We start from the raw sequence: 20,746 nt of genomic DNA, 5'->3' as shown, positions 1-20,746 counted from the left end.
GGTCCAAATTCAATACACGTCCAGAAAAGATTTGGACTTAAGATGTAGAAATACCCAGTAACACAGACCAGCTCTTTTTTTTTTTTGCATAGCCCGGTGAATTCTAACCACTATGATTGAATCTGAAATATATCCCAATGTAATCGTAATGGCTTTGCTGTATTTCTAAATGCCAAGCCTTTATCTCAGATTAAACTTTGTAACTAGGGCACCACTCGCACAAAATGGGAAAGTGGCCTTCAGCTCCACACATTTTAGCGTTATGCATGCACTGGCAGCATTTGGCCGTATGCATAACAACAATAAACACACATAATAAAAAGGACAATAAAACAAAGAGTCTCGTGAGTGATGTGTAGAATAAAAGTTTGACTTTATTCTTTTGATCTGTACACTGAAACAAGAGTACCCGGCTGCAGCGAAAAAACACACAATAAGAAGATGCTATTCGGCAAAAGGCAGTCAAAGTGGAGGTGTAACTGGTTATGTGAGGGCATTATTTTTCCATTAAAAAAAAGAAAGGGAGGGGTGGGTAAGGACAGGCCTGAGAGCTAGACCGAGCCATTGAACCTCTACCTCCCTCCCTCGCTCGCTCCCTCTCTTCATCCTCCCCCTGTTGCTGTCTTCCTACATGCACCTGATGCCCAATGCTGGGCCAGGTTCTCTACCCTCCGCCCTTTACAAAGCTGGGGCCTAACGCTCTGCAAATCATTAAATTCTTTCACTTAAGACAGAAAGAACGCACCAAAAGTCCAATTCAAGACCCAACATAGACTCTTTTCTTTTTTTGGGGAAAAAAAAAAGTCACCCTGAAAATATCACAAGTTCACAGTTATTTAAAAGGACAGTTCACTCCCACAGAACCAACTTCTGTCCATAGTTTTCCGGGAAAAAGTATGTAAGTCAACCGTTACAATTCAGCAGCGAGAACGAGGTGGGAGGGCAAAGCGAACAATAATAAAATAAAAATAAAATACACCTGCACAGTAAATATCTGTGCTAATTCAACACTTTTCTGAGTAGAACAAACACCCTTGGGTGTTGAATCCACGACTCTGTGTGTTGAATTCACACAAAAAAAATCTACTGTGTGGCTTCCAAAGCAAGGAGGATCCACTCAAACAGGCCTGATGCACTTAACCAGAATTCAAGATATTCCAGTGAAGCCACCAAACCAACAAGAAATTAAATATATCTGTGACACAGAATTTTACATTTTTTTGTTTACAACTTGTGTACACATACAGATAAATGGTTTTCTGTTGCTTTACAAATCTAACAGTTCAGCTTTTAACCCAGAGGTAGGGTTTGCACATTTATTTGGATGAAATGGGGGAAATACGATACATAAACTGACAAGAGGTTGCAAGTCTTTGCCATTTAGTGGTTCACACTCATTTCAGATCATTTTCACCATGTTTGTATGCACATCCCCAAAAAGGCCCACTTTGGTAAAGCCAAACCTCTCTAAAGCCGCAGAGGAAGGCCTACACTGCATTTCACCATCATCATCATCACAATCATCATCATCATCATAGTCATCATACACACACTCTGAGAACACACTTTGTTTTGAGGAGGTATCACAGCATATCCTATACTGCTGTACATCTTCACAGCTGCGCTGCTGAGGACCACAAACAATATTGACCATGGCTGCCCAGTCCAGTACAGGGGTGTGGCTGAGTGTGACACCGTTGAGGGGTGCGACTGCTGAAACTGTGAACGGGTGTCCGTGTCTGTGTGTATGTGAGTGTATGTGTGTGTGCGTGCGTTGAACTGCCTACAGAGAAAACACTTGCCACTTGGACTAAAAGCCTACACAGATTTACTGCTTTGTCGTTGCTACAAAAATCACAGCTATAGTCACACGAGAACAAACTACGAGGTAATTAACGAGAACCTGGATTGGCTTATAACAATGTCTATATAGGACCATATATTTACTGTGAGGATTATTGAACGCTGTGTGGAAACGTGTTGTATATATATTTCAACTGCATATGACTGAATGATTAAAACCGTAAAAAGTTAGCACCATTTGAGGTAAAACACACAGATTAGTCAACCTATGCTTGCTGGTAGCACCATCGACCAGTTAAAATCAGACGGCTGTAAAGAAAAAACAAACGAACAAAAGTTAACCAGAATACAAATATAGACCCATGAGAGAACACCAGTCTACGTACAACGTCCTGTGATTTATCTGAAATGCCTGAAAAGCAGCATCTTCTGTCACCTGGTATTTATTTAACTCATTCGAGGTTGGCTGTGTAATAGACATCTATATACTGTATATATATACATATACATACACAAGAGCAGAATGATATGGGCTAATTTCCTGGGATATTCCAACCAGCACACCTAGTATATTATAGACACAAAAGAAAGCAAATGAGGTAGGCCTGTGATACTGGATTATGTTCACCTGACTGTGACCCGGAGGATTAAAGCCATGACGCTGAGAGAGAAAAACAAAATACCGCGCTCTACCTTCTGTTGCACTTTCAACAACAACATCAATGCATCCACTCCGTTTGTAACCATGCAAGACCACGAGCTCCAAAGCAAAGTGGCTTCAGAAGCGGTAGGTAGAGACGCCGTGTGGTACCCGAGAGACTGAGGTTAGGTTTGAAACTACACCCGTTTGTGTGTGTGTGTCTGTCTGTGAGGAAACTACACCAGTGTATGAGTGGGGTGACTCCTGAGAGATGGAGGTACACCGCTACCTGCTGGAGTGAAAGGCAGTGGAAAGTTTAGTCTGGGACTGGGACTGGGACTGGGACTGGGACTGGGGGGGTGGGGGTTGAGGGTTGAGTTGGTGGGGGTTTAACACTGGCCAGTTGTGTTGACTGGGAGTGTGCCATGTGGCCTGGTCCTCAGCACGTGACAAAAACTCAGGTGGGCCGGCTAAGACACGGCTTACGGCCCGCACGAGGGGCGGATCTGGGCCGCGCCAGGGCCGACTCCGGGAGGTAAAATTCTGAAAGAACTCGCAACAGCATGAGCGGATGGGGTGGGTGAGGGGAGGGGACAAAAACCCCAATCACTAACAGATCTTTTACCCAGATCCCATTTTTTTGGCATCAGAAATGAAAGGAAAAAAAACAAACACCAAACAAACACAGTAAGCTGAAAAAAAAAAGTAGCATCATTTTTTCTTTTTTTTTTAAACAAGAGTTCATCAGGATTCATACGGTACACAGCCGGCTTTTCACATGTGACACCTTCACGCTTTTGGAATAGAGCACACACCATAATATCCACTGGGAACTATGGAGATTTTGCACAGATAAAAAAGCACAGTACATTGTATATTATGAGATCAATGTCACATAAAAATATAGCCTATGCGTAAGCTTAGATAACTCTCTGGAATAACATTGGCAAGGGCTATTTTTGTGCAAGATAAAAACCAAAAGCTGATCCCACAGCTTTTCCATTCAACACAGGACACGTTCCATCTTTTGGCTTATACCAACTACCGTTCCAAACATTTTTTCCCGCAAAAATCCAAACCAACAACAATCACACACTAAATTGTCAACACGCTTATTTATCAATCAGTCAACTCACTTTTATTCCTGACAAGATAGGGACGGCCCTATTTTGATAGCCAAGTCGACCCACCAACTATGTTGGACCTGTCCATACTTGAACACAACAGCACCATCTTACAGCCCCAACACATGTCACAGGCTCTTTTAGAGAGAGCAAAAATGGCATTTTACAGTCTTCTCAGTCATCTTGGAGCTTATCCTTCCCAACAGCTTCACTGTAGATCACTCTGCCTAGTCCTGCCATTGATCTTTAAAAGATCACATTTGTTGATCACAATCATTTGCTGGGGATATGTTACAACACTTCCTAAAAAAGGGGGTAAAGCTTCTTTTTTTTCTTAAAAACTCAGGGGATCGTAGTCATCCACTTTAACTATAGAAAGTACTGATTATTATTTTTGCTTTCCCATCAAACTAGCATGGCAAGTTAGACTTGCACTTCACTTGATGGGAAAAATAGAAATCTTTTGTGTTGCCTGGACAGTCATATGTAGACTAGGTATAAGTGCTTTATGTACTTAATGATGTATTATGATGACCAGGGCTATCCCAGGCTAAGGGAAAGTGACCTACAAGAAACTAGTTACTAAATAATGGCCAAGCCTCAAAGTTTAGGAACTTTTAAAAACGTACTTCCTTGTTTTAGTTCTTAAGAAAAGAAATTCTGATTCACCTACGGTGCAGGTTAAAAGTGCCAGAGTCAGATAAGCTTGAAATCTACAGACAGTTACACTATTACTCTACAGAAGCCACACAAACGCTTGTTCCCAATCAGACGCAACACTCGCTCTGCTAAAATTCCAGCATCCTGACGTATAGAGATTTGAAGAAGCTAGCAGGGGGGATTTGCTGAGCGCACAAGGACATTTTGTTTCATACAAAGATAAAATACATAGAATTTGAGAACTGTTGTTCTTACACGTCTGTCTAAATGCTGTTGAAGTGACTGACTTGTGGAGGTACGGTTGCTTTAGGAAACAAACAAACAAATAAACATCAGAATTAAAGTCTTTGATTCTTTCACAGATTTCTTTTGAAATCAGTCACTTAATTCAACAGCGAGGTGAACAACGAGATGTTTCAGACAGGTTTGAGCTTTTGAAAAGTGATGCTGCACATGACGGCTAAGCCTATGGGCAATGCTCACCTACTCGGACCTTTGAGGCCCACAAGCAACTCAAAATGTAAATGCTTTGAACACTAGCCGAGCCTACACTAGTTTTCAGTTCTTTTAAAAGGAAAATAAAATGACATTGGTCGCAGAGGCCAACACTAACATTTTACGGCACTACAAGATCTTCCTACAGGTTTAAAGTGCTACAGTTTGAACAAATGATTGCTCTGTCGCGCGAGCGAGTGTTCTCCATACATGGCCCGCCCTGACCGCAAAGGTGAACCTAGTCTAAAGCGAAAGCATCTCTCAGCGATATGACGTGGAAACAAAATTCTCTCCTGCAGCCTTGCGTGAGTCACAAGGGACCATTTTAAAAAACATTTTAAGTTTACAGTCGATTCTCTTTCAGACAAAATTTGCAAATAGGATTGCTGCAGAGATGTTTGGTAAGAAAAGTAAATATGATCACCATCCAAAATATTCGAAAAATTACAAAAAGTTGAAAGAAAAAAAAACATTAAACCATGATTTACGTAGAGAGCGGAGTGGACGTGATGAGACACAAGAGATACCAGCCAAGCAAGGACGAGACATAATAGAAGAAGTCACCAACTCAGTTGATATAACCCAAAAGATAAGGTGCAACCTAGAAACAGAGACACAAACCAAGTAGGTGAAATGTCCAAAGTGAGAGAATACAACGATAATATACACTAAAACTCCACTCTCTGCCCTTCCTACATTATAGCTTAACAGAGGGCTAAAGAATCGGAGAAAGACACAAATAGGAAATAAGAGAAAAAGGAGGGTAAGCCTGGCATTTCTGCTCCGAAATTCACAGTTAACAATATGGTCACAGTTGAGAATTCAATCTGCAGCATTAAGTTTTGTTTTCATTTTTTTCTTTTTTTTGCACACAGCCAGACAAACCCTTGTGATATAAGGGGACTCGTCTTTCTTGAACAAAACCATCCCCAAAACAAACAAGTAAACAAACAAACAGGAGTTTTGGATGGCATGTTTCACTTTGAGTTGTCACAATACCGTTTTTTTTTCACAATGGTGTGCTCTACCAAACATAAAGGGAAGGGGCAGGGGGAGAGAGATAGAGAGAGAGAGAGCGAGAGAGAGAGAGAAATGACACAACATCACTCAGATGGGGAGGAAAAGGGAATTTAAGCGCCTTTTTGCTTTCCGCAGGTCTGGCCGCCAACAGCTTTGCCCATCCCAGTGCAGTCATCCATCACCTCTTCCACATTCACACACCAAAGTGCAGTTTTTAAGCAATATCAACTTGCATTACAATCACAGTTTAGCTATACATATATTTTTCAATATACTGTATAATATAAAAATCAGAGAACACGGTTCTCCGTTGATTGCCAACTCCGTAAAAGGCCCTTTCCAGTGTGCACTGCCTGTCCACTGCCTCCATGCTTCGTCGGTGGTGTCCTGGAATGACAAAGTGACACCACCAAAAAGTAATCTACAGTTATGGGTTCCATCAGATGGAAGAAAAATGACAAAACATAGAACGACACAAACCTGTGCCCACTAACCAAAAAACAGTCTCTTAACTAGTGTCTTTTTAAATTCTCAATTTTAAGACTACCCGGGGTTTGTGATATGATTAGCTAATACGTTTCAGGTGCTTCATTGTCTACATCCTAATGTACTCCGGTTCCTTATGGAGATTACGTGCATGCATTATGCGCCAGTACAAAAGGCAGAAGTTTCAAATCTGGAAAAGGGGCCCACCGATTAAGACACACAGAGTTTGAAAAAACCCTGTTTAGAAAGTGCATCGCTCCGTTCCTCCCACTTAAGTACCACCAACAAGAAAGGCATAGAGTCTCCTCCATCACAAGAGGGAGGGTCATGGCTCTCCACCCCTATAGCCTCCTCAACAGTCTTACTCCACAACCAGCATTTGTTTTGATTTGTATTCTCCCCCAATACACACAAAAGTGCCTCCTGCCAATCAGAAGACAGATCAGCGTGTTTTTTTCTTCTTCTCTTTTTTAAAAAAAGGGGACAGCTTTGTTCTTTTTCAAAGTACGCGAGGACCTACGGTCCTGTTCTGACACAGAACATCTGCTCGCGTTTCAACACATTCTCTTATAACAAGATTTAAAGGATCACTCCTGTCTCATGCGCTCACACACTAACCTGATTACCAGACCCCACGCCACCCTTGCCACCAACACACACACACACACACACACACGCACGCACACGCACACGCACACGCACACGCACACACACACACACACACACACACACACACACACACACACACACACACACAGATCCACACTTCCTCCCCTCCAAATCCCTCCGGCTCATCAAAACAGACCAAACCCTCCCCACAACCCCCCCCAACAACAACACAACCTCATGTTCACACTGTACTCCAAAGAACACTTTGTATTACGGACTGCACTGGGCTGGGAAAACTCTGCCAGGCTAACTCAGATTAGTTAACAATAAAAGGGTGAGGGGTGGAGGTGAGCTATGGGTATGTTTGGGGTGGGGTGGGGGTGAAGGAGGAGGTGGAGAAAGGCCTCTTTAGGGCACTGATGATGAGAATCTCAAAATGGCAGAACAGACGGCGTTTTGGAGTGAGTCCCACCCTCTTTCTTTTCCTCTGTGACGGTTTTTGAGAACCGCTGAGAAGCCACAGTGACACGGATGGTGACGGGTGGAGGTGTGTGTGGAGGGTGGTGGGGGTGGTGGTAGAGGTGGTGGTGGTGGTGGCAGCAGTAGGCTGGCTGGCGCTGGCCAGCTCTACATGCCGTCACAGGGGAAGTTCTCCATCTTCACCGTCTGTCGGATGAGCAGCTTGGACTCCCGCCTCTCCTCGTTCTTGATGGACTTGTTGATGTCCATGATCTTTTCGCAGATGTACTTGTTCACTTTGGATAATCGCTGCGTGATCTCGGCGCTGTCTGCCGTCTCCTGCGACACGCGGTCGTACAGACACTCTGCGGGGGGAGAAAAGATGTGTTAGACACGTTAAATGCAGCAAACCATTTATAAATAATGATTAATCGCAACAACATAGCAAAAGGTACCACATAAATGTGTGGTAAGTATTTGCAATGGACTGTGTAAATGTGTGGTACATATTCTGGCACTCCTGGTTGCAAAACAAAGTTTTGATTTGGCAAAACAAAACAATTCCACAAATTAACATAATTGAGATAATTGCCTGTGGTCAACACAATATATTGATAAGCATTGTTCTAAATTAACAAAAATGGGACTAATAATGAAAAAATTAAATACAAATTTGGGGCCATACAGAGAAAGAGTTGTTTACACTTTGTTCAAGGAGAATCGTTAAAGTACCTACTCACAGTTGAGTCTTTTCAAAGTGGTTTTTTTTTTACCCAAGAGTAATGTATAAAGAAGAAAATAGACCTACACTGCAGTAATGTCTCGTAAACTAGACAAACCTAAAAAAAGAAAACATTTTTGCCAAGCAGATTGGTCTTGAGCATTGAACCATAGGTGAAAATTGTTGCTGTACCATAAATTCTGTCCTGGCTCTCCTCCAATCATCTGTTTTCTTGTTTGAATCTTGTGTTGCCAGTAATTTAGGAGGGCTTAGCACTGAGACGACATGGGTGTGCAGGCAGTTAAGCAGTTTGAACACTTTGCCAATGCTATAATGCCAGACTAAACATTTCATATTCTTGTCTGGCTTGCCAGGCTTAACTTGAAGGTCGCTCACCTGATCAAAAGAGTTGTTATTTTTTATGATTACGCATATTTCTTTGAACTTTTCAAAAACGCTTTAGCAACTTTTAGCCGCCTTATTGAAGCAATATTGGAATCCTCTTAGAGAATAAATCCTAAACAAACAATATGTCCAAGACCATTTGTTACGGATGAAAATCCCATAGCGACTATAGAAGCTGCTCTGCTCCTGTACCTCTGACGATCTTTAGCTTGCTGGGAGAGAGGGGCGGTTTGGGCAGCGCATCCTTCTTCTTCTTGGTGGCCACGCCGGTGACGCTGCGGTTCTTCAGCGTCTCCGTGCCCCAGATCATGACCGCCAGGTTTTTGGTGAACTTGGAGTCGCCCTGCGTCCGCTGCAGCTGGTGCCACTTCTCCTCCTCCACCCAGATTCCACCGCCCAGGTGCACCTGCTCACCACCACCACACAACCACATCAAGAGGAGCATGAAACAATTATTCGAAGCCAAAATAGTTCATACTGATGCAAAAAACTGAAGGAAATCGAAGGCACTGTTCTTTAGAAAAAGTTAAAAAGTCTTTATTCTGATGGCTTGGTCATACTAGACATTTAAAAAGACCCCAACACATTTTGGCAGTCATGCCTTCTTCAGGGAGTCACGGTTTGAGAAGAGCATCTCAACTAAACTTTCCAAGAGTCCAGGAAGCGCTCTTAAACAAACTTTGAGTTCATATTGATATTGATGGTGATGAAGAATGAAAGGAAGAAAATAGAGAAGGGAAGAGGGGATGAAAGAAAAAGGAAAAAAGAACTAGTAGAAGATACATTTTTCATAGAGACTGGAGAAACTATAGGGTCATTTCACGTGAAATCAGACACTTTGGGACACGACCGACACCGATTTCAATCATACTTGCTGTGCCTGTTTAGTAACAAGGTAGCACCCCAGAACTGCATTTGTGTGAATCTGACACCAATATTAAGGGAGAAACAGACTAGGAAAGGTTTACATATGAAGGTAGGAAACTATACATTCAGCCTTCCTTGATTATATCAGTCAGTGTAAGTCACAAAAAGATGTCTGAGGTGTTGTTTGGAAGCTCTTTTCAGGCTCTACAAATTACACAAACATCATGGAATACAAAAACCTTCAGAATATGAATTATGATGCATTGAAAAATTAAAAATTGAATATCAAAAAAACTTTTGTCTGTCTAAACATAGCCTTTAAGGTCATAAACAACACCTGAACATGGGGTGTTTGGTTCTTTATTCATTTCAGAGATAATGGGACATAAAGGTTGAAATTAGTTGTAATGAAGTAGTAATAGAGAAGTGTCAGGGATAGGACTGGACTGGCCATCTGGCATAACGGGCATATTCCCGGTGGGCCCTGCACCCTCGTTGGTCCCAATTCCAGGTACTCAAAAACTACACGGCTTCTGCCAATTGCCAATGGACACAGTGGAAGAGAAGGCAGGGTTGAAAGAATAAGCTCAATAAAGGATTTTTTGATGTTCAAGCATCAAAGGGTATGTTGTAGCTGTATATGATGTCAACAAGTGGCTAGCATGCGTTGAGGAATGTATGCCGAGCACTGGGGAGGTCAAACTGAACTTCCTGCATCCTCATGGACCATCTCCATCCTTCACATATTCCGATAGACATGCTGTCTATCTATTAAGAGTGAAGACTATGCATTGACATTCATAGAAGTTTAGCAAGAAATTGACATGACCATTTCAAAACCTATTAACACACGTCAAAGATGTCTGCTCAAATTAAATTACAAGCATCATATAGTAAATACAGCATCAGATTCTGCAAGATGCTTGAACCAAGTCATACAAATCTGTATTCTCATTTTTATAATGCTGTTAAATTGTATTTATTTTTATTTTTTAAAGCTGGGAGCCCAATTTATGTACAAAAATAAATAAATACTTGACATCAGTTAAAATGTGGGCTGTGAATCTATGAACATTTATAATCTATGAAAGTTTAACCTTGGGATTGTGCAAAAAAAAACAAACAAAAAAAACTTTTCCATGATATTGCATAAATGTTGCATACAGTAAAAGGTTCCAGAAGATGTTTGCACCAAGTCATAAGATCTACTGATTGTACCACGTTGCATCCACCATACTACATGACTAACCACTACAGTACTGACATCTGTTCCACTATAATGTGGTTTCCAGACGAACCTCCCTGAACCCTGATTTGAACCTTGATTGAACCCGGTGGTGGTGTCGGCCTCCCCGTGCCCCTTGCATGGCCCAGACTGGATATATCTACCACTGCCTCCACCACCATGTGTGGTTATCCCTTTATCGCCCTGAGAAGTCTTTAGGCTGGGATCCAGCAGCTTTCCCTCCCGACAATGCAACTAATGTGCTTTAGGAGGGATGCCAGCAGACAGGCTTTTTGCGGCACCTATGCCGGATTGTATAGTCTTAGAGGGCTACCTGTCAGCAAGGCTGCTTAAGGTGCCCAGTGACACAAATAATTAACGGGGCTCATGTGGCCGCGGCTATGCCAGGTCTATTTGCTTATTACTCCAGTGTCTATGCGCATAAACAACGCCATCTGGCATGGCACCTCTGAGAAGAGACATCAGCGACAGTTGAACGCAAAAACTAGCTTGTAGGGTTCCGGTGGAACAGTGTCTCAACAATGGACAATAGAATGCTCAAAAGCACAAAACAATGTGCTGCCAAATACCACTGATATGGTGCCTTAACGACTGAGAATCAGCGTCTTAAAGATCAAACTAAAGAACAAAAGAAAGTAGACAGACAAGCAAGCAGGTGGATAGAGACAGAGACAGATGGATAGAGAATATATGTAAATGGCTTGATGGATACTGTAGTGCAGCGGCACCACTTTCTTCTCTTTTGAATTTGTTCTGTGAAAATTGACTGGAAAGAACAACACATCAAAGGCAAAGGGAACACATTCTTTCAGGGCAACATGGATGTTTGAGGGCCCACCTTGCCATCGTTGAAAGTGTAGACTGTTCGAGGGGAGGGAGAGTGGCTGGAGCTGGTGTTGGCCTCTTCTCGGCAGACCTCTTGAGGCTCAATGATGGGCTCCACCACCTCCTTGATTGTCTGAGTGCCATTGTCGTGCATAGGCTCTGCAGGGATGAAAGAAAGGCCATACAGACTGTCAGACCATTTTCATACTTGGCATCAGAGACATGATGCCAGCGTGTCAAAGGAGCTATAAACATTGAAAACAATTCAGTAAGCGGATAACATGCACCAGTACACTGGTCCCAGAAGCACTAGACTTGATTATTCTATTCCGAACTCGTGTTCGTGGTGCTTGTCATGTCCAGAGCTTGACTGGTCTTAGAGTTGGATAGCTGCCCTGAAACCCAGCTTCACCCAGTCTTGCTCGGAGACAGCCGGGGGTTATTTTAGCCCCAGTAAGCTGGCTTGGTGGCCGGCCACACTAAGCTCTAATGTAGCTGATGAGTTTTAATATCGGCCAGCGCACTACATTCCTGACCCTAAAGTACCCTGACCAGTCTAATCTCCAGTGCTCTCTCCCTCGTTCGCTTGCTGTTCCCACCCCCGCTCCCTCCCCTCCCCTCCCCTCTCCTGTCGGACAGTCTGGCCACCTCCCTGCCTTCCCGCCATGTACATGACGTCCTGGCGCGGCAAGCTGGCCCCTGGGTTAACTTAGCGCAGCGCTCCGTGTCCTCCCAATACCCAAGGCCGCTCAGCTGACATGCGAGCTAATGGCCTGCCTTCAGGAATCACCCAGCCCTGATCCATCCACTCCTCTCCTCTTCTATACTATATTCTTGCTTCCTTCTCCCCCTCCTGCTCCTTCCCTGAGTGAAGTGGAGTTGATTTAAGTTCACTCACACGATTAAACTCGCCCACTTGTCTTTTTTACGTCCCTTTTGAAAAGGGAGTGGGTAGGGCAAAGAAAAACAAATGCACTCAAAATTAGGTACTCGGTTTCACCTTCCCTTCCCAAAACCAATTCAGGTCAACTTTAATTATGCCACAAAGCAGAAGAGAGTGCGCCCTGTCTCCTTGGTCGTCCGGGATGACCCTAAACAATTCGCTACTGTGCTGGTCTTGGCGGACGTGCTGAAATACAGCTCAGGTTCTTGGCCCTATTATGTCTGTCTCATTACTATGCCCACCCTCCCCTGGCTGGGGTGCATTACCCAACTCGAATATCTGGCAGCTTTGCATGTCCTTCAGTGGTTTTAGCACAGTGCAGTTTGGACGCCTGGCTCTCCCATTGGACCTGTAACGCCATTCCAGCTAGACTTGTAGTCAAGTGCTTAAATCAGTTTGATCTACGTCATCAATGTCTTTGACCCAGTCCCATATTTCTTCACTTTCACACTCGTTTAGAGTTGACTTTCAAAGTGAGACACTTCTTAAACACTGAGTGCATTCCAATATGCGACCTTGCGTCCTCCACTTCTGCTTGTGGCCTCACGCTTTGCCGATGCCCCGCCTCCGTGGAGAAAACAATTTCCCGCTGTCAGCATAGCCACAACAATTTTTGGGGGACTTTTCTTCATTCACCATCCAGTTTGCAATTGAGCTTTTGCGAGATATTGAAATATAATGCTGTTGTCAGTGATGTCATCACGACGCATTACTATCTGGTACAAGGCCACAAGCACAAGTGGAGGTCTGGAGGATGCAAGGTCACATATTGGAACGCACCCACTAACCACATGGATACACGAAAAGCTACCAAGGCCACATAAAGCTCAGCTTGCTGGATGATCTCAGAACAGCAACGACAAAAGCAGGAAAGTGACAGAGCAACAAATACAAAGCAGTGTGGAAGTGTTCTGTCGCCCTGACTGGTCGTCACTGAACCGTGCTATAACTAATTAACATAAAAGTTAGGTTAAATTCAGCTTCACACAGTCTCGTTCGTTACCCAAAGCGGCTCCTGTCACTCAACACGCTTTTTTCACCTACTCTTCTATACATAGTGAATTACTTTGGGTGCGTTGGTAGCTTTTAGTTGCTTTTGGTGCGCTCATACAGTAAGAGAACGTCATTAGGGGTTTCTTTTTTTTAAAAGATTTTGTTTTGCTTTTTATGACTTTATTTGACAGGACAGTGTGAGAGGTAGACAGGATGCGAACTGGGAGAGAGACAGGGAGGGGTCTGCAAAGGACCCGCATGGCAGGCGAGTGCCCTACCCATTGGCCACGGCAGGGCCTATTAGGGGTTTCAATATACGAAGTGGGACACCACTTCATGACGACAGAAATGACAATAATCATCAAAACTGGGAAAAATGTGCAGAAGTTGTTATTTAGAGTCATGCTAGACTTCATTTCTGCAGTCCCATCTGTAAGGCTCCAAATATCATGCCTCCCCACCACTGATTTCAGTTCGTCGCTTCATTCTAAAAACTATGTTCGCAACAATCTACACAGAAAAGGGGTTCTCAAGGCTCTCTGAGCATTTGTGAACCAGATAACCAAAATTTTAAAAGAGCAAAATATCTACAATAACCATCTTATAAAAGATGGAAAGACAGGAACGTGCTATTCCGACAGGTCTTCCGAAACAAATGCGATGATATCACAATATCGCCCACCATTTTTTCATGCTTTCCCAATGCTTGCTTATGGTATTGCTCCACTATTCCCTCACACCAAGCCATATTAAACATGTGGCACGTCAAGAATTACTTCGCCGACCTGTACGTTATCCAATGACAGTAGATCACGAGGATTTCCCATGACACCCGTGGTCCTTGCGAAAGTGTATTTCTTTCCTCACAAGTAGTTTATGACAGTTATGGAATGTTTGAATGTAAAGAGATATGGACTACACAGAATTATGAAGTACGCTTATGGTACCTGGGTTCAAAGAATCATGTTCGATTCTGACCACAAGCACAACGTGAGGGCAAATGCATGTGAGAAAAAAAAAATTCTGTCTTGAGTTCGGTAATAGCACATTGAGCTGCAACTTAAGGATAGTTTGCAATTTACTCCAATACAATGCACGCCCTTGGAAAATCTAGCAACGGCCACTTCAGGGGATAAGTTCTGGCGAGGTAGAGAGGCTCTCAAAAGTTTGCACACCCCTCTTCAAATGTCAGGTTTTTGTGATGTAAGAAAGACTAATATATTCACAGTTTTTTCCACCGTCAATGTAAACCTGTACAATGCAATTGAGAAACAAACTTAAAGCTTTAAAAGGTAAAAATAGAAAATAAAAAACTTCAATTAACATGGTTGCATAAATATACACACCCTGAAACTAATGTTTGGTTGCAGCACCTTTGGCTTTTATTAGAGCCCATAGTCTTTTTTTGGCTAAGAGTCCATTAGCATGGCACATGCTTATGTGGCAATATTCCTTCACTCCTCTTGGCAAAAGCCCTCCAAATCAGACAGATTGCGAGTGCATCTGCTGTGCACAGTCCCCCTCAGATCACCAAAATGATGTTTGAGGTTTTGGAATGGCCCAGACAGAGTTCTGTATCCCATCAGTCTTATTTTAGTGAAGCCATTCTTTTGTTGATTTATGTGGGTGCTTAGGGTCATTTTTGTTCCTCCACCTTCCTACCAGGGGACCGAAGGTTTTGTGCCACTACCATGGCCCCTGTGTAAATGTTCATAATTCCCTTCTCCCTAATGAAGGCCCCAGTTACAGCTGAAGAAAAACAGCACAAAAGCACAATGTTGCCACCACCACACTTCACTTTAGGAACGGTGATATTTGGATGATGTTTTGCGCCAAACATACCCTTTGGAATTACGTCGAAAAAGTCCAACCTTTTGTAATCTCCAAAATACATGTGGGAAGATGTGTTATGGTTTTATGAAACAATGGTTGAATTTTTTGGACATCATTCCAAAAGGTATGTTTTTCACAAAAACAACACTACATTACTAAGATAACACATGCGTAAAGTGAAGGATGGTGGTGTCAGCATCATGCTATGTGACTGTTGTTCTTCAGCTTGAACTGGGAATTTAGTCAGGGAGGAGGGAATTACGAACAGTTCCACAGTGGCCGAGGTAGTGGGATAAAAACCTTCAACCCGCTGTTAGAAAGGTGAAGATGCAGAGGAACTTCATCTTTCAGAACGTCAATAACCTTAGGCACATATCTAAATCAACAAAAAAAATGGCTTCGCCAGAATAAGATTGAGGTTTTGGAATGGTCCAGGCAGAGTTCAGACCTGTATCCCACGGAACATCAGTTGTGCGATCTATGGTCTAAGGGGTCAAACATACCAAAGCCGAACGGAACGGGCACGGGACGAACGCGGTCTTTCTGCTTAGTTTCGGCCGGTGTGTTTTTCTCTGCCTTTCACACTGACAGCGTCGGTGTGTGTGACCAGTCCTGTTCAAAACCCTCCCCACAGCCAAAGCTAGCATTCTACTTTGCCATTCATTTGAATGAGACACCGCCGGTCGCCAGCGTGAAAAATACGCGCCGCTGACGCCCGACTACCGCCGGTTGGTGTGTAAGGACATATGTTTCAATGTATTTTCACCGACGCCGGTAAAAAACGCGGTCGTTCCGCGACGCTTTACCGCCCTGGTGTGTAAGACCCCTAACCCGAGCTCTGATTTAAAGGTTAGGATGAGTCGGATGGTGGCCAGAGTAGGTATTGCAACTTATGCTGCTCATTGAAACTTTGCCTGATATTTTCATGAATACTATGTAGTAAGTACCGTAATAAACTAATATTTACTAGAATGACCAAAGTACATAAAGTTTTGCAGCTAAAAACATCCATTTCTGGAAATTCAAAATGTGGACATGGAGAAGATCCACCTTTTCATGTATGAAAACTGAAAATTTCCCCAAATTTTCAGTAATGAATACTTAGAATTTGATGGTGGTGGTAAGTATTCATGAAAAAGGTAACAGTTGTGAATGTTTACATATATATTACACAGTCCACCTTTAAGGGGTTATTTTAAGGGTTTAACAGCACTTCATGCTCAATGTAACACTTCCTACACTTAGTCGTGCACTAAAAAGAGTGGAGGGGATACTAATGGGACAGGGCCTTTGACTCACACCAGCTGACATGAAACATTGAGTAAAACAAGTATGGTGCATGTGTGTACCAGTGGGTACACAAGTCAATGAGACTGATGGGTGACATGTTAGCATGTGTGCATGGGACTCACTGTGTGTGAGTGAGAGTGAGTGAGTGAGTGAGTGAGTGAGTGAGTGAGTGAGTGAGAGAAGGTGTGTGTGTGTCCGTATGTGAGTGAGTGTGTTACACAGAGGGAAACCCGTGCCCGCTCGTGTGAGTGTGTGCCCCCCCCGCCCCCTTGCTTCCTCACCGCTTCCGAGTCTGATGAGCAGGACGTCCTGCAGGCGGCGGTTGAAGTCGCGCAGCTCCTTGACCTCGGTCAGCAGGCTGCCGTACTCCTTCAGCTTCTTGGCCTGCTGCACCAGCTGCCGCCGGGTCCTCTCCAGCTCCTGCTGCAGCCTGCGCATCTCCTCCTCCTGCTGCCGGTAGCTGTGCACCAGCTCCTCATAGAGCACCCGGGGCACCACCGCCTCCACGCCCTCCCCGCCACAGACCCTGTCCCCTTGCCTGTCCCGTTCAGTGGCGATGGCCTCCTCCTCCTCCTCCTCTTCCTCCTCCTCCCCCAGGGCCAGCCTGTCCTCCTCCGGGTCCTCCTCGCTCTCCAGGCACGAGCTCACCGCGTTGCGCTCCAGCCGCGCCACCACGGCCGCCAGGCTCTTGGAGGAGTTTGTGCTGCTCATGGGACGTCCCACTTCCTGAGCATGGGCCTGGTGGTGGTGGCGACACACGAGGGGAGAGGTTAGGGGGGTCGCCGTCGCCTCAGCTTCCCAGCAGGAGCTCAAGTGCTTAAGCTAGTGCGAATGAGTTCACGATTTGGGGCCATACCATACTGAGAGTTTGGAAACTTCAAGGCTATGGGGGAACCAGTGAGCAATGGCGGTTTTGGTGGAAATCTCTCTATGTACTGTTCTGTTGTCTGAAGAGATACATGCTTCTACTTATAAATGTTAACCTATACAGCCCCAGAACCGCAAACTGTCATTGCAGAAGATTGAATGGATACTACTTCTGCGCTTTGAAATGCCTTAGCAGGAAAAGCGGTTTGCCTTTTCACTTTCAAGGAAAATTATGCATCCCCACAGGTACACAAGTACCATGTATCCATGATCATATTTTTGAATGTTGAGGGGAAAATGTAGATTCTGGAGCCATTCCAAACAAGTTCAAGGGGTCCAATTAAAAATAGGGCAACACTTTCCATGGACTAACGTTGCAAACACCCACGTCTTAACAAAACTGACAAACAGCTTTCAACTTATTCTGGCTTTCAAGGTGTCAACGCCTGGCTTACCTTTTTATGTCTTAGAGGCAGTCTCTCCTCCCCAAAGTGATTTTCAATTATGCTTCCCGTGTTTCTTGAAGACATTTTTGGAATTTTCATCTTCTTTTGCATAATACTGTGTTCAAATTCGTCTATATTTTCTGTAACGTAAAATACAAGAGTGCGCAATTAGATGCTGTAAATAAAAAGAAAACAACACAGACTGGAAAGCAGAAAGTGCAAACGCATTGCTTGACAAACCCGATTCTCTGATTATGCAACTAATAGTACTACTTACATGCTGCTACGCAATATTACGGAGTCTTCACACATTGACAATGCAATGATCAATTAATAGTTGACCCGCGAACATCCGAATGACAGCAACAATGTTGCGGACTTGGTCGCGACTGTCAGCATGCCAGTCAAAACAACCACAACAAAATAACAGCAAAAGTAACCAAGGCACAGACTACTCCTCCTGAACACAGGATCTGAAACCCTGTGGTTTGACAAATGGGTTTAGCAAATGGGAATGAGGATTAGTAATCTAGCTAATGATGCTATCGCAGTGGGCTTCGGTGCAAAGTCTGCACACACGAAACCCGTTGTTTCGGAAAGAGTCTACGGGCGGATCCTTACGCAGCAGCCCAGATTTAGCAAAGGGTGTCTACTGACGACAATACGAAAAGCTGCCCCATGTGCTAAATTTAAGAATAATAAGAATAGGCAAAATTTAGCGATGCAAACTTACCAGTGAATGCGGCAACTCAATTAGCTTGCTATCTTAGTTTGCTAACTTCTACTGCAGCCAGGCTAACTTTCACAGACTGGTGGTGGCTAAAGGCAGCGTCTGTTAACGTGTTTGCGTGTTGCAAACAAAGTACCAGCAAAGCAAAACCCAGGTCACAATCACACGCAAAATGAAAGCTGTCGTTTATTTCAGATGTCATGAGGAATTACTTCCCATATCATGACGAGGCCCGACATATTCACGCAAAGGAGACGTCTGTTATTTAGCTCAATTACTTAGCATGCCGATGGTAGCTCTGTTTATTTGTTAGCTAGCTGGCTATCGTCACCATAAACCGACGGTAAAATGTTAAACTGGATTGTTGTTAGTAACATTGGACTATTGCATTTTGATGCTCAAAGACAAACAGTTCCGACATACCAGCAGCTAGGTGTTGTCACGGCGTGGCTATCTTTATTTAGCTTATGATAACGCGGCGGCATCGGAAAGGTAAACGCCTTCGGAATAAATAGAACATCATCAGTAGGCGATGCAGTTCTGCACCAACTAAAACTTATTAAACAGTATGGCTATCGAGTGTTGTCTAACCGCGAATTTACTGGTATGTGTTTCATAGTATGTGTAAACGACAAACAATCATAAAGCAAACAACTTACCTGCGAGGGCTAGAATCTGTGCCTTGCCAGCTTGGCCTGTACCATTCTCTTCACTTCTTAGAACCAGATACACCTTCTGATGATCAAAATCTGTTTTGTGCAAAGGTTTAAAATCTTTCACACTGGAAACGGGTAAAGCGTAGCACAAATCGTCACCATAGAACCTTACTAAAGCATACATTATTACTCTTTGGTCCTGCACTTTGGATATGGTTGACAGTTTTCCCTCTAAAAGAATTAAAAATATATAAACACAAAGGGGAATTGGGAAAGGCCTCTGCGCTCATCTGCTTCTGTCTGGTGCACATGTTGAGGAAACGTGTGGATGCCTCCTCTTTGACAGACCGAAGTAATCAAATAGGATGCATACACCATTACAGTAGATGTCCCGTTGTTTGTAAGGATAAGGATTTAGAGCTTAATAGACTACTACTACTCTCTCTCTTCCACCTACTACTACCACTACTACTACTACTACTACTACTACTACTAGGCCTACTACTATTACTGTACCTATAAGGTAATAATAATCAGTAGGCCTCCTGTTGCTCAAGTCATAAATTAGAGGATTTCATAAACAAACAAACAAACAAACAAACAAAAACAAAACAAACAACACAACAAAAAGGTAAAAAAATCATATATTTCTAAATTAATTCATTCTTTAAAATAATAATAATAATAATAATAATGTCACATTCTTGCTTTGTGGACGCAGTCCAAATAGATTTTAATACCCTTTAGGCCGAGCCCATTCTCTGGAAAAATCAACTACATCCTTCGTGGTGCCGCTACGATATAGCCTCATTTTTCGTAGTTGGGCAATGCACGCTGTCGTCGAGAGTGGGTGAGAGAGAGGGTGAGAGAGAGCGAGTGATAGAGAGAGAGACCACCCGAGCAGCGTGCGTGCATTCCGGGAGGGGTCAGCTTCATGCCATGTCTCCCCTCCTCCAACATTATCCCTAACCCTAACCTTAACCCTAACCCTAAACCTAACCTAACCCTAAACTTAACCGTAAATCACTTGTTTGAAATGTTTGATTACCGTTTGATTACCAGTTAGCCTTCAGTCGTGCTTGATTGTTGACGTCTGTCCTCATTATTCTTCCCCCCAGAACCAAACTACCCCAATTGTCAGTTCCCCCTTTCGTCGCCCAACCACGAGAAAAGATGCTATTCGTAAAGGCACCACGAGGCTTAAAGTTGATTTTTTCTGTTTTTCTCGTAAAGACTTCACGAATGGCCCGAGTTACTGTTGTTAGGCCCTATACGACTGTCCTCTTTAAGAAAGTGATTTTTAGTAGAGAAAGTGCGCTCAACTCCGAAAAGTTTCTTACAAGGTCTTTGGGTGCGAGCAAACAGCAAAGTTCATGTATAGTAAAAAAGCCGCACTCCCGGATCAATTTCTTGCAGTTTTAATACTGGGTTAGCATGGCAGACAGACAGACGTTTCGGCCTAAGCCTTCTTCAGCGTCTTTTACGTAAAAGACGCTGAAGAAGGCTTAGGCCGAAACGTCTGTCTGTCTGCCATGCTAACCCAGTATTAAAACTGCAAGAAATTGATCCGGGAGTGCGGCTTTTTTACTATACATGCTCTTTAAGAAAGTGAACTGACTGCAAAAAGA

General features: G+C 43.6%; 2 protein-coding genes across 4 annotated transcripts in view; both read right to left on the bottom strand.

Moving 5' to 3' along the window:
- The window catches only part of agbl4 (AGBL carboxypeptidase 4), a 548,994-nt gene that overhangs the window by 119,129 nt on the left and 409,119 nt on the right, over window positions 1-20,746 (bottom strand). The window lies entirely within an intron of this gene.
- bend5 (BEN domain containing 5) lies at window positions 7,090-19,420 on the bottom strand. Of its 2 annotated transcripts, none has more exons than XM_063200246.1 (6): window positions 19,122-19,420; window positions 17,742-17,872; window positions 16,701-17,157; window positions 11,374-11,519; window positions 8,615-8,828; window positions 7,090-7,661 (listed from the first exon to the last, which is right to left on the bottom strand). In XM_063200246.1, the coding sequence occupies exons 1-6, from the start codon at window positions 19,300-19,302 to the stop codon at window positions 7,465-7,467; spliced, it is 1,326 nt and encodes a 441-aa protein (XP_063056316.1). In that variant the 5' UTR covers window positions 19,303-19,420; the 3' UTR covers window positions 7,090-7,464. The 2 variants fall into 2 exon arrangements, with proteins under 2 accessions (XP_063056316.1, XP_063056317.1); XM_063200247.1 differs by lacking the exon at window positions 19,122-19,420 and adding an exon at window positions 18,466-18,600.

Source organism: Engraulis encrasicolus, chromosome 6 (assembly GCF_034702125.1).
Source record: "Engraulis encrasicolus isolate BLACKSEA-1 chromosome 6, IST_EnEncr_1.0, whole genome shotgun sequence".
NCBI classification, from domain to species: Eukaryota; Metazoa; Chordata; class Actinopteri; order Clupeiformes; family Engraulidae; genus Engraulis; species Engraulis encrasicolus.
Note: the sequence above shows the minus strand (reverse complement) of the source record. Positions and strands in the feature narration are given on the sequence as shown.

What these genes read in the sequence shown, in the direction of transcription:
- bend5 (XM_063200246.1), bottom strand. Translation starts at nt 19,302, where the DNA reads ATGTATGCTTTAGTAAGGTTCTATGGTGACGATTTGTGCTACGCTTTA. An exon ending in GCTCATCAGACTCGGAAGCG is followed by an intron (nt 11,520 to 16,700) that starts GTGAGGAAGCAA and finishes TCATCCCTGCAG; the next exon opens with AGCCTATGCACGACAATGGC. An exon ending in CAAGCTAAAGATCGTCAGAG is followed by an intron (nt 7,662 to 8,614) that starts GTACAGGAGCAG and finishes CTCCCCCCGCAG; the next exon opens with AGTGTCTGTACGACCGCGTG.